The sequence below is a fragment of the Panthera uncia genome, chromosome X (assembly GCF_023721935.1).
Source record: "Panthera uncia isolate 11264 chromosome X, Puncia_PCG_1.0, whole genome shotgun sequence".
NCBI lineage: Eukaryota > Metazoa > Chordata > Mammalia > Carnivora > Felidae > Panthera > Panthera uncia.
This window is the reverse complement of record NC_064817.1, coordinates 19,281,164-19,295,652: the sequence shown is the minus strand read 5'-3', so window position 1 is coordinate 19,295,652 and position 14,489 is coordinate 19,281,164. Positions and strand designations below refer to the sequence as shown.

Here is a 14,489-nt window from a genome sequence, read left to right as displayed (position 1 = left end):
GAGCTCCGTTTCCCGATTCGGTGGGTGTGGTGCGCGGCTGAGAACTTTTATCCTTAACCAAGTCCCGAGTGATTATGATGCGGTCAGTGCTGCCAGACCACACTTCAAAAACCACTGCTCTAAAACATCACCCCTTTAGGATTTTGACCAGTCACGCTTTTCCCAGAGAACAGAGCAGTACATTATGCGACCGCTTGGGATCAGACTGGTAAGATGTTGTCTACCAGGCATTCCATTACCACCAAGTTTTTCACACGCCACGGTTTTGCGTGACTTATGGATCTGGACAGTGACACCATGTTCTCTTGACCATTTACCTCAAGTTCTAATTATTTACTATTTCAACTATCAGGCAAACACTTGTACCTACAATAGTTGAAGATCTGAAGGATCTCGTCTCTAAAAAGAAAGATGGCTTGCGACGCCTGGGTGGCTGTCGGTCGGTTAAGCGTCCGACTACAGGTCAGGTCACGATCTCACGGCTCATGGGCTCTGTGCTGACAACTCGGAGCCTGCAGCCCGCTTCGGATTCTGTGTCTCCTCTCTCTGCTCCTCCCCTGCTCGTGCTCTGTCTCCCTCTCAAAAATAAACGTTAACAAAATTAAAATAAATAAAATAAAAAATAAAAATCAAAGACGGCTCAAATCCATCTATCACTCTCTTTGAACTCCTGGTAGCTTTTACCTAACATCTGATTTTCACATGACACTGGCCGTTCTCTAGTACCTTAGCGTCTACTAACTAAAGCACTCCAAACTTGACACAAAGGTGTCACTCGAGAGCAGGGCTTCTCTGCTGTGGAGGTGAGGACAACACCCAGGGATTAAATGTGCTGTGGGTTGATGCTGCAATGAACTTTAAGTGCTCTCAAAAACAACTTTATGCAGGGCAAATTCACGTCTGGGGAACCGGAGAATGCTAATAAAACAAATCCCTTATGAAGATAAAAGGAAAAAAAAAAAAAAAGAACTTCAAGGACATGCTCATCAAAGGACTCACCAATCACCTCTTAAGTTCTCTGCTATATGACTTGCAAATTCGCAGGGCTCAACTAGTATGAGTATTTGCACTGAGTCACAAAATTCAAAGCAATCAAGCATTTTGCATTCCACTGTTACATAAAAGGAATTAAGAAATGGGGAAATGAAAATAATCCACTGCTTTTGATGTTTATTAGGTTTACAAAAACTGTACATTTTTTTCCTTAAGAAAAAGCATTAACTTAGTACTGGTATCAAATAGACTAAACATCCATTAACAGGAAAATATTCTGATTTTTATTTTTGCACGTTATTCTCAAGTACACAATTACAATAATGTCACACATCCCTATATGATTTTCTTTTTATGTATTTTACTTTTTTTACAAAGTGTACAGAGGGAGGGACATACAATATTTAATAGGATATTTCTACAGAACAATAACTTATATTATGTCCTTGTAAAAATCTGTACCTCTTTAAAACATTTAACTGAAACATCCATTTTTTTTAGCTTTGCTAATCAAAATTGTTTTAAGAATTAAAACTAGGTTGTAACTAATGTCAGTACATAACAGTGACTACAAGTTCATTTTCTCTTTATACAGACAAATACATCTTATCATATTCACTTGACCAAACCCTTAAATACCTTTTAAAGGTTTCAATATTGTGCTTTAAAAAGAAAATAGCTGTGTATGATTCCAGACTATGTAAGAGAAATATAAAGTGTGTACAGTGTTGTGTTCTTTATCTTTCAGTTTATTTAAAAAAATATAGTTAAATGACCAATTCTTTATATTTTCTGTACTAATTTTACAGCATGTTTTAAAGTTAATAACTTTCCACTTTCACTTAAGTGTTTTCTTTTACATGACTTCTGGGAAAAAGAAATCAAGGGAGATTTTAAAGGTTCTCACAAAAAAACAGACAGAGCTTTCAAGAATAGTACTGCAGGGCAATGAATCACACAATTGTAAGTTACGCTTAAAAAAAAAAAAAAAAAAAAAAGAATGTTTATGGGGCCAAGAGAGCACAGGAGCTCCCGCTGGGATGGGCCCATGCCTTGGCTTTAACTGGCATTCAGGTTGGAGTTCATACCAGCCTAAAGCACTTGATTTCCAAGTGGATGAAATCAATCTAGCACTTCAGAGGCTTGCCAAACACCAAATATTTAGATTTCTAACCCTATAAATAGAATTCTTGAATACAAGTATCAATGGCAAAGAGAAAGATGAAAGGTTAAACCCGAACAGCACAAAGGGGAAGGAGCACCATCATGAAGTGGCAAGGCAGCTATCAGGTGGGAAGCAAAGTCCTTACTAAATCTCCTACAGCGTGCCGGATACTCACATGCTGACATCCCATCTAAAGGACCCCAAAAACTGTTCTGCATTTTCCAAGATCCATCTTCGCATGATCCAATTCTAAGTAACTGACTTCAGTGTATGCGCTTCTGAACTGATTCAGAACTGTTTAAAAAATACCAACTCTCAAAGAAAAACAAAACCGTGAAAGACTTGGGGATGTTCCAAATAAGGCCTCAGATTTTCCTCACGCACTTAAACACACCTTTATCTTCTAACCAAAGCCAATTTGAGTGTTCAGGTTTTTAAAGTTTGCTAACTGTAACTAAGACGTAACAGAGCAGGCTGGACCTGCCAAGCGGAAGTCATCATTAGCACCCAATCTCTGGGACACGGAGCTGTGGCTTCCTTAATCCCCCTTCACTGGGTGACAGACACAGAGTTCCCTCAAGAGTTTCTCTGAGAGAACGGAGGGAGTTCTGCCTGGATGCTCATTAGCTTTTCAGAAAAATATAAAGGCATGGAGCTGAAGTTGTATGAAAACATTCTATCTAGAAACATCGTAACGTCTATTTTTCAATTACCAAAGATATTTAAAAGAAAATACCTTTAACTCTTTAAAAATACTAGTGTCCTTATTTTCCTTCTAATTCTTCACCTGAGTAGTCTCTCTGAAGAGCATGATTTACAAAATGCTCTCTCATGCATCCCTGCATCTTTCGTGTTATTGTAAATTTAATACTTTTCATTATAGATCTTAAACAACTACTACTGGGGTTGTGTGTATAAATATGTAAAATAAGCAATACACACAGATACATGTTCTCTATATATGTGCATATATATAATTCAGGGTACATTTACATATATAAAGTCGCAAAAGATCCTACAAGCCACGAATTACCTCAAGGAGATTCCAAAATGCAGTCCTCGATAATCTCATTTGTAACACACAACCATTCTGAGACAGAGCAGCACAGACGGAATAATCAAAATACAACATGATCAAGCCAAATTTGTCAAGGAAGTTTTCTAGAAGTCTGCTATGCTGACAAAAGATGTAAATACACCAAAGAAAGCCCCCCCCCCCCCCCCCCCCGCCTTGCAAAAAGTACAGCTTGTCTGCTCAACGAAATGAAAAGTAAAGACGAACCCAGCCACTGTTCTTTCCTCAGCGATGCCCGGGTGGCAAAAGCTCAAATGGAAACTTTCACTGTCATGTGGTCTGAGAAGAGCAAGCAAGACAAGTCAAGGACTTCCATGTTAGGATAATTAGACCTGACTGTAAAATCTCCCGTTTATGTTAATAGATGTCTCTGACAATTTTATTGTGAGAAATTCATGGGGAAAAAAAAAAATGAGTCAACACGAATACTTTCAGAGTTACCAATCTAAAGTTACCTTAACTTTAAGTTAAATGGTCTTAGAAGAGTACCATCAAGGTAAGCAAGGTAAATATTTAAATAAATATAAAACTTGTAAGATAGAAAAATCCAGTATAGCATCAAGGATTACTTTATTAAAAGCAACTTATTTGTTGCTGCTTTCCCCCATTTATTAAACAAACTGAATAGAATTCAGAACACACTATTAAACAAAATGTAAAAAAAAAAACCAACAAAACTCAACTAGAAGCAATAATTCTATTTGTACACAGCATAAATCAATATACAGTATTGTATGTGAACGAGACTGACTGGCTTTAAAATGAGATTTCTGCTTCAAGGCCAACATCTCCATAAATGTCTGTAGAAGGACTATCAGGGGAGGCCAACCTCCTTATGATGTCGCATTATGTGCTGGTTCTTTTCTGAAGGTCGTCGGAACCCCTTCTTGCAGTACTCACAACGGTGAGGATAGTCTTTCGTATGAATGGAGATAACGTGCCGTTTAAAGCCCGAGGCGTCTGTAGTGCTATACTCACAGTACTCACACTGGTACACTTTCCTGCCACTGTGTGTCTTCATATGCTTTTTAAGCTCGTTCTGTTGCCTAAATCCCTTTCTACATCTCTTACACCGAAACGGAAGATCTTTTGTGTGAACTGAGAGAATATGGCGACTTAGAACAAATGGATCTGCAATCTTAAAGTCACAATGTCTACACTGGTGCATTTTTTTACCCTTGTGGGCAGCCACGTGTTTCTTGAGTTCAGAAGGCCTGTGAAAGCCTTTATCACACATGTCACACTTGTGGGGGTAGTCCTTCGTATGGACTGAAATTATGTGTCGTTTCAAGTCGCTCGAGTTCGAACTCTTGTGGTCACAGTGCAAACACTGGTGTGTTTTGCTTTCTTGGTGGATAAGAGCATGTTGCTGCACCTCTTTGGTATCTGAGAAAGTCAGAAGACAGATGTCACACTTGAATGGCATCTCTTTACTATGCTTAGTTTTTACATGCGTTTTCAAGTTAGAAGAGTCTGCAGACCTATATTCGCAGTACTGGCACTGGTACGGCTTCTCCCCAGTATGGATTCGCATGTGCTTCTTGAGCTCTGACGGGTGACGAAAACCTTTACCGCACTCCACGCAAATATGAGGAAAGTTCTTGCTGTGGACCGCCAAAAGGTGGCGATTCAGTAAGCCTTGTTCAGCTGTCTCGTATTCACAGAATTTACACTTGTGCATTTTGTTGGCTCCTTTCTCCTTATGCACCATTTTGTGAGTAAACAAAGCCCCAGCGTGAGAGAAATGCTTCCCACACTCATCGCATTCGATGGCCTTCTCGGCCTTGCTGGTCAGCTTGTGGCTCTCCAGGTGGTTGTGTAAACTTATCTTCTTATTGGTAGTGTAATCACAGTCAGTACAGCGGTACTTCTTCTTGGTAAGGTGTTCGGGATGGTTTTTCATGTGCCTTTTCAAAAAACCTCTGGACTTAAATTTTTTCCCACAAATCATGCAGGGATAGACAGTCAATGGATGTCCATCAGGGCCAATAATTATTGCTAAGAAAGGAAAAGAAAGGAACATGAGTGATCAAACCAAGTTCTGTTTTGGTTTCTTCAAGCATTCAAAGTGTGCGTTCTGAACATCATTAAGCAAGTGTTCCTACGTTAAGCTATTGGCTACTTAACATTCCTTCTGCCAGTTTTCAATGTAAGAGAGACAGCAACCTGGTCATAAAGAGAACCCTGGTCTGAAAACTTCATTCAGGCTGACTGTACCAACCTCAGTCCCTCCAGTTTGAAAAATCAATCAATAAATATGTGACTCCTACCAACTAACGACTGGAGCTATATCGCTCGGTAGAAAATTATTTTGAAAAATAAAGTGTCGTAATCACAATTCCTGCTCTGCCGATTCCAAAAAACGTAATTTTGTGTCAACTTACAGTAGAGCTTAAACCCACCTATGAGAAATTTCATATGCAAATTGCCATACACAAATAGACAGGAATAGGTCACATGAACTCGAGTACCCGTCCTCCTGCTCTATAAAGTATGCCTACTTTATGCTAACAGAATCAGATTCTTTGTAGTCATTGAGTTTTTAAAAGAGTTAATGCCTGCGACATATTTGAGGGATTTCTTCTCATTTCCACATAAAAATCACCCACGTTTTGAATTTTTTTCCCATCCATGTTCGATCCATTCCTTGTTTCTTTTTCTCCCAGGAAATCATTCATGAATATCACTGAATTCTTAAAATTATATTTTCAAATTCAGTACACAGAAGCTACAATGTGGTCTAGCAGCTAGAATGCCATCACAACACCTCCGTGGACACACGCTAGGGTTTCATCTGAGAGCTCGCAAAGCACGCTGCGCTGTGGAACTCATGTGCCCTCACCTGTTTGGTACTGCCTGGAATCAGGTCTTCTCCTTTTCTTTGGTTTTTGTTTAGCCAGTCTGCCGAGCCCAGCAGACTCATCTATGTGCAAGAGGGCACTTGCAGTGCCATTCCGGGTTTCAATTCCATCAGAATTATTACCTAACAATGCGCATTAAAAAACAAAATTATACAGTATTATAAATTATAAAAAATTAGGGATTCTTTATTAACTATAACAATGAAAAGTAAGCCATGATACTCATGAATGACAGAGAGTCCCCATTCTAGGTAATGGGTTGTATGACCACGTTCATTATAGTGAGACGGTAGGAAATGCCTAGCTTCCAGATCTAAAAAACACAGGTCAGCATTGTGCCCCATGGACTCCCCTGTCGTCTCCCCAAACTGCAAAGTCATGGGCCAGATACAATCAAGAGGAAAAGTTTCGGCTGGAAAGCCTGTGCACTTCTTGCAGTACTCCCTTCTACGTAATAAACACATGAAGGAAATTCCTGTTAGAAATAAAGACAAAAAGTAGACTTTATAATCTTCCTCTACTTGTGCTCAAATCAAATAACCCTTACAGGGCACTGGTATTTCGTATTTTGGAACCCTAGGACAACAGGCACCGTTTCCAGGCATGGAGTCATGTTCACGAGCCAACGGCGTCCAAGGAGCTGCTGAGCGACTTACCGTAAGCTGCCGCCCACGCTATTGGCATGAAGGTCTTGATTTCGTTGTCGTCCATCTGCTGCTCGTGCACGGCGGCGGCCGCCGCGGCAGCAGCGTCCTCCTCTCCCACGATCACTTCCATATAAACTTCATCAGCGATTTCAGCAACATCTGAATAGGAAGTGATATAAACCTTTGTGACCGTGTTTACAGAGATGGCAGGGGAGACGTCTGTACTCAGATTCGGTGAAGAGGCAGGCAGAAAGGCCCAAACGTTACACACCTAGAACACAGCTTCCACACAGTCGTGAGCGGTCAACAGATACTTGCTGAATGAACCCTCCTCCATTCCTTGGCTTTCACCCTAACCCGTTTTTAAAGCAACATTCGAAGCGTACGTAGAGTCGCTGATACTGCCCCTGGGATACGGCAGCATAATAATCTGTACAGTAACGCTACTCGTTTCCTTCAAATTCTGACCAGATTTAAAGAGGGCGCTACAGAAACAAAATTTTTCTCCCACAAAAAGGGCACCTACTTACTTAAATCTTCGTCTTCTTGCTGAGAGTCGTTGACAGTCATATAAACCATCTTTTCCCTTGGCACACGAATACTGCTATTCTGATCAAGTAATTCAACTCCGTGGTCATTCTCAGGTTCACTCTCCACAATGTCTACGGTGCCACCTATCAGGGAAGACGACAGCTCCGAGAATTTATCTGAAAACTTCATTTCCATCCGGGTGACTTACTACATTTTACAGACTTTTCTCCCCCTACATGGAAATCCTTGCTTAAAAGTTATCTTCCGAATAGGTTTCAAAGGTTCTCAATCCAGACCACCCAAAAGTCACCGGGTTGAAGCGGCTGATCCGGATGCAGGTTATGCTGAAACTTTCCTCTTACCTAAGTCATCCTCTCCAGGGTCGGCTTTAAAAATGTACACCTTGATGACTTCAGGGCAAGTGCCATCCACTTTACAAGGATCGATTTCCGACTCTGCATCCATGGTCATTCCAGAGGAACCATCGTGTTCTATTTTGCCAGCATCATCCACTGAAAACGCAGGGAATGCATTACAAATAACAATAGCAGACACTTAAACAAAACGTTACCGTTTTTAAAAGTCTTTTTTGGGGCGCCTGGGTGGCTCAGTCGGTTAAGCGTCCGACTTCAGCTCAGGTCACGATCTCGCGGTCCGCGAGTTCGAGCCCCGCGTCGGGCTCTGGGCTGACAGCTCAGAGCCTGGAGACTGCTTCCGATTCTGTGTCTCCCTCTCTCTCTGCCCCTCCCCCGTTCATGCTCTGTCTCTCTCTGTCTCAAAAATAAATAAATGTTAAAAAAAAAAATTTAAAAAAAAAAAAAAAAGTCTTTTTTACGAATACAATCTCTAACATGAGTCATATGAAACTGGATAATTTTCCCTAGACAAGTAGACACGCGGGCACGGTGGGAAATGTGGCTGTCTGCTAAGCCAAAGCTGGGGTCACGGAGGGCCTTGTGCAACCAGGCAGAGGAGCTCAGAGACTTGACAGTGGTAGGCCAGAGGTTTCTCAATCGGGTCAGATGTCAGTATCTCTTAGGGAACTTAAAAACACAGGCCCCAGCCCAGAGGCACTACAGAATCAGAATCTAGGGGTGAAGCCAGGTATGTGGGCAGATTTAGAGATTCTGATCAGAGACTTTTAAGCAGAGCAGCGACAAGGGCACAGCACCATTTTTGCTACACCGCGCTGGCCTTTAGAAAAGTGGATGCAAAGGGATCAAGACAAAGCAAGGATACCACTTGTGAGTCTACAGCAATAAGGCAGGCAAAGGATGACGAGGCCTCGAATCAGGACAGAAGCAGATGGGGAAGAGGGCTGGACATGAGCCCCGTCTCAGAACTGAAACGGCAGGACTTAAGACCCAAAACTGAACATGACAGAGGAGCCAAGGATAACTATGGGGTTTCTGATTTAGGTGACTGAGTGACTGGAGGAGGAAACGTCAAGAAGGACCTCTCTTCCTGCATGATTAATTAATTTAAGGTCCGGGAGGTAACATCCCTAAAAGCTCTCAGAGCTGGTGCCTGCCCCTATCCTTTTACATTCCCAGCACCCTCTGCTTGTTTCTCGCAGAGTATGCAGTTCACTGTATTCACTCTCAGGGATCTTCCCCCATCCCTCCGACTGACAGAGCGGAACCTGCCATTTCATTATTCAGTCTTTCAGGACCGAGTCTGGTGATGGTGGATGCTCAGAATACTGATGAACCAATGATTCAGTCGACGAGATGTGTGAGGTCAGTTGCTGAATATTGGGAGTCTGAAAGGCTGAAGGCTGACACAGATTTGGAGCCACCAAGTCCGTGTCAACTAGCCCTGAGATCACACGGTGAGGACCTGCAGTGTGAGCGGAGAGGGGCAAGGATATCCTGAGGAACATCACGGTTTAAGGGAGGGACCAGAAGAGTTCACAAAGGAATCCGAGAAGGGAAAGCCGGAGAGGTTGGTGGAAGATCACAAAGGAAGCTAGGGAGTTATAAATTCCAAGAAGCCTAGTGAGGCCCATGGCAATAACGCAGCGTGCGCACGACTGAAGGAGGAAGGTCTGTACTGACCACAGCAACCCAGAAGTCACTCCTGCTCCCGGTGAAAAACAGTGTAGTGAAGGCTAGATGGGGTCAGATTAAAGTGGAAGGTGTGCATTTCTTCAAGAAGTCTCATTCTAAAACGGAGAACAAAGGGGCACTAACTAGAATGGGTTGCAGGGTCGAGGACTTTTCTGTTTAATTAATAAAAATACCCAAGCATATTCAGTCTGTGGGAGCAAGTACAACAAGAAGCTGAAGCCAGAGGACACGGCAAAACTTGTGGATCAAGATCTTAGAGGAAAAAGGGAAGATGAAACTGGAGGCAAAGATGAAGAAATTTCCCTTAGACTGGGGGAGCAACATGTTATCCTCTTGAAACTCGAGGCGGTAAACATGGATGCAAACGGTACGTTTGGGGGAAGGTACGTTAAGAGGGAAGGCTGTAGTGTCGGAAGCTGGAGGAGTTCAAGGCTGATGGCTCCAACTGTGGATATGAAACTGCAGGCAAGGGCTGCAGTTATCAGTGAGAAGATGGCAGACTGGGTGAAGAGCTTAATAAGTTTGAGAAAATGAGCTGATCCGGGACAAGCTTCACAATATGAAGGTTCAAAGAGATCAGCTGGTTAAGCTCTTCGTGGTTTAAAAAAATAAAGAGGGGCACCTGGGTGCCTCAGTCGGTTAAACATCTGACTCTTGATTTTGGCTCAGGTCATGATCTCACTGTCCTGAGATGGAACCCTGAGCAGGGCTCTGCACTGGGCATGGGGCCTGCTTAGGATCCTCTCTCTCTGCCCACCACTCTCTAAAAACAAAAACAAAAGACAGCAACAAAAAAACTCCCAAAACCAAAACCACAAAAACAAAGAAAGGTTCCCTGAACTCTGCACATAACTACCTAAATTCCAGTATCTTGACTATGCTTTATAAAAATGGTTTGGAGGGAGAAAGATTTGGCATTAAGACCTTATTTCTGGCCTGGTATGTATTTACCCTTTTTCAAAGCTAAATATTTTTATGACATACCCAGCTGACTGAGCCAAGGCTATTTTCTTAAAGGGAGCTTTGGAATTTCAAACTGAGGTAGCATTAGAAGGATGAAGATCTCACCAAACTCACAGGAGAGTCCTGAGTAAATCTGTTACATCTTCAGAGAAATCATCTCTGAACCCTTTGATGCTGTTAACGAAGCTTGCCCTTCGTGTGTCAAAACTGATTTTAACAGGTACTGGAAAATCAAATGTCCTTGTGTTTACAAAAAACAAGGTCAGGCTAGCTGTTTTGCACAGGTTAGTTTGTTGGTATTCACAAGATAAGATGTTTGATGACTGAGAAATCTAATCATTTTGGAACTTGCAAAATGTCATGTATTTAATTTACCTATAATCCGGAGTAAAAGACCTTTCTGTTTGCTTTCATAAATGTGTGGGAAAACACATTTGAAATATACAGGCTCACCTGAGCCAAGCAAAGCTATTCTATTATCAAACAAAAGCAGAATTCACCTTCAGATTTTCACCTTGAGAATCTATCCCACTAACTCAACTTAGGAAATTATTCTGAATATGAAATATTACAGAAGTGATTTGTTAAAAAAAAAAAAAAAAAAGGCCCACGTCGATGGTTCTGTTAACTACTCAAACTTTCCCTGTGATTTTAGAGCTACCATTAAAAATGCATTTCTAAAACCAGACAAAGGTGCCTTTGATAAAACTGAGTCATCATACGTATGATTTCTGCCTAAGTGCCTTCTTCTAATGTGGTAATGAAGGACTAGAGCTTTGGTACTAGGCCAAAAGAGAAGAGCATAATTTCTGGAAATTAAGACTACTTCTAATAATAACTACCAATGGCATGACATTTTGCTATTTCCTCATCATTTCTATGTACTGTTATTTTGATTCTTACCTTTTCCAGATAGAGAAAAAAAGACTCGGAGATGGCATGTGACTTGCCCAAAGTCAGTGAGCTAATGAGTGAGGGATGAGAGAAGAGGCACCTATCTTTAGAACCCGGACCTTCATTTTCATCTTCTGATTCTTTTAAGACATGTATGTTTACTGTATAAAATTTAGAATTACAACAAAACAAAACGCCAATAGTCCCACCAACCAGTTCCCATCACTATGTTAGATTTTCTTGGCAGTTTTTCTAGTTTTGTTAAAGCAAAATTGGCATCACAGTTTCCTCAAGCCTTACATAAGAATAATCTTTACATCTCATCCGACATTTTAAACTTCAAAACTGAGAAACATGTGACTTATCGACAATCTCATTAGTAACAACAAAACTATAGCAAAATGTAGGCAGTATTTTATACTGCCTCAAAGGAGCGTCAGTAAAATCTCTCAGAGACCGAAAATCGAGGATGTTTATGTGCAATGTTAATAAATAGTATGGTGTCTAAAAACACAGTTCGTTAAGATTTCAGAAACCCAGTACTTTCTGGAAAAGAAAAATTACTGGGGTGGGCGGGGGAGTACACTACTTCAAGTCAACTGTTAAACGAATGTTGATCTAATTAAAAAAAATCCCCCAAACTAAACTGATAAACAATCTACATAGCAAGGAAGGATGGTGGTTGTGACGGAGAACGGGAACATTTATGGACCCTGGACCTCATGGCGAGCATGATGATAGGCCCTTAAAATGTCCCATTTACTCCTCACAAAAACCTTACAAAATAGGTAATACTGCTTTGTCATTCTCACCTAAGTTTCTAGACAAATTTCATTACAATATTTGCCAAAATAGAAAAACTTGTGATACTGGATTGCAGCGGAATTGCATTTTGTACAAATGAACATAAGAAAAAAAGATCTCTTCACCATTTGATCTCTCTCTTCCTACGTTTCCTACCAAATACCCCTAGACACAGCCCTTAGTCAGCTTCCCTAAAATGAAGATCCAGTCCCCTTACTCTCTAGCCTACAATGGTACCCCATTTCCTACCAAATAAATTACAAACTGCACAGTCTAGCCACTGACCTCTGAGCAAAGCAAAGTGCCTTCTGCCTTCAGTCTCATCTCCCCCAGGAGCCCCGAGAAAACCTCAAGTGCCCTGAACTTAGACAATACGTTGTTTTTCTATTTCCATTCCTTTATGCTTCTTGTTCTGTGCTATATATATAATTTCTTGTAGAAATTATACAGCTTACTATTTAAGAAAAGTATTTTTAAAATACAAAAGGAAATAGGGGCGTCTAGCTGGCTCAGTTGGAAGAGCATGTGACTCTTGATCTTGGGGTTCTGAGTTCAAGCCCCACGCTGGGTGTAGAGATTACTTAAAAATACAACCTTAAAAGGAAATAAAAATGTGACCAAATCCCACCACCTAGTGGGGCACCTGGGTGGATCACGTCAGTTAAGTGCCCTACTCTTGATCTCAGCTCAGGTCTTCATCTCAGGGTAGTAAGGTTGGGCTCTGCGCTGGGTGTGGAGCCTACTTAAAAAAAAAAAAAAAAAATCCTACCACCTAGTATTATCAATTTACAGATCATTCTTTAGACATTTCCCTATGCATATTTATAAATAAAAGGAAGAGCGAACGGATATTTTAATGAAAATTGGATACTGTAATATGCCCTTTTTTATTAAATTTTGGAGAGAGCGCACACACGACCAAGTGGAGGAGAGGGGCAGAGGGGGGTGGGGGGGGGGGGGAGGGAGGGAGGGGGGGAGGGAGGGGGAGAGAGAGAGAGAGAGAGAGAGAGAGAGAGAGAGAGAGAATCCCAAGCAGGCTCCATGCTCAGAGCAGACCCCCACATGGGGCTCAATCTCATGACCCTGGGATCATGACCCCAGTCGAAATCAAGAGTCGGAGGTTCGAGGGACTGAGCCACCCAGGCGCCCTTTTAACGTGGCATTTTTAAATAAAAATTATTACAATTTACTTGAAATCAACACCAAAACAAATCTAATTCCTTTCATTTCATCATAGGGGCTTGGCAGAACCACAATCTAGCCTAATTGCAATTTTCCTCTACGCCTCTCCACCAGCACCTATGCAGCTAAATCTGACCAGAAACACACATGCACTCTCCCATGCATGCACGCACGCTGGTTTCACTTTAAATTCATGGCCCTGAACCTGAAGCGAACCTCTCCTGCTACCTTCCCTCCTGTTTTCTGTCTCCTCAAATCTCTAATTTCACCTCCCCATTCTCGCTCTCAGTTCATCTTCTTACTTCACTGAGAACTGAAACAACTGGAAGATCCACTAACAGATCTACCCACCTACCCGGAACTAAACCCGGCATGTTCCCATAGACAACTCACCTGTATTCCCAGCTAAAGCCTGCCCCCCTCTCCCCCACACCTTCTGCTGGATCACTTTTATCAGCATATAAACAAACTATTCTTTGTCCCCCTTTAAAGCAAAAACTCTGGATCCCATTTCTCTAATTCTTGTTATTCCATATCCTCTAAACTCACTTCAGCCGGGACCATGACTTGACCAGAAGTGTTCATCAAGGTCACCCGTTCTCTGCATTCATTTGACTCTACTTCACTTTCCTCACTTGGCTTCTAGGACACAAGCTCTCTGGTTTCCTCCTCCTTCACTGGCCATACCTCCTCAATCCTTTTCAGGGGCTTCCTCTTGGCCTCTTAATGTCGTAAACCTCAGGACTCAGTCTTGGGTCTTAGTTTATTTACAATCACTCCTTTGGCAATGTCACTGTTTTATAGCTTAAATTTCACCTATATGCCAACAACTCCCAATTTTGCATCTCCACTCTAGTCCTATCTCCCAAACTCAGATTTGTACGTGTCAAGTCTCTGCTCAAATGTCACCTTCTTAGCAAACCCTGGCCACATTTGCAACCCCAAATCCTCCTTATACTCTTTTCTTCTCCCATTAAGGTATCACTTATACCATATCACTTATTTATGTCAGTGTACCTCTGCTAGAATATAATCTCCAGGAGGGGAAGGCATGGACATCTGTTTCGTTCATTGATGTATCCCAAGTGCCTACAATACAGTCTGACATACAGTACAGATACAACATTCATTTCTTAAATATATGAATGCTGATCTTCGAGTAAATGTTTTGCCATTATACGACTTCTTAACCTTCTAAAGATAATATACTACAAAAACATTTAGAGTCATATTTTGCTTATAATACATGAATCAATTTTAAAGCCAGTATCTGCTGTCATCCTACTATGAAAGATGTGGAAATTA

The 14,489-nt window shown here is 41.5% G+C and overlaps 1 protein-coding gene across 5 annotated transcripts in view; it reads right to left on the bottom strand.

Annotated features, from left to right (window-relative positions):
• Nucleotides 1-1,150: 1,150 nt before the first annotated feature.
• Nucleotides 1,151-14,489, bottom strand: part of ZFX (zinc finger protein X-linked) — a 55,073-nt gene continuing 41,734 nt past the window's right edge. For 4 of the 5 annotated variants that reach the window (XM_049643609.1, XM_049643611.1, XM_049643610.1 and 1 more), the window contains 5 exons: nt 7,635-7,784; nt 7,272-7,415; nt 6,751-6,900; nt 6,076-6,216; nt 1,151-5,231 (listed from right to left, as the gene is read on the bottom strand). In XM_049643609.1, coding sequence (XP_049499566.1) covers nt 4,048-5,231; nt 6,076-6,216; nt 6,751-6,900; nt 7,272-7,415; nt 7,635-7,784 — 1,769 coding nt within the window. In that variant the 3' untranslated portion in view covers nt 1,151-4,047. The remainder of the gene's footprint in view (nt 5,232-6,075; nt 6,217-6,750; nt 6,901-7,271; nt 7,416-7,634; nt 7,785-14,489) is intronic. The other variant, XM_049643613.1, reaches the window with a different exon arrangement.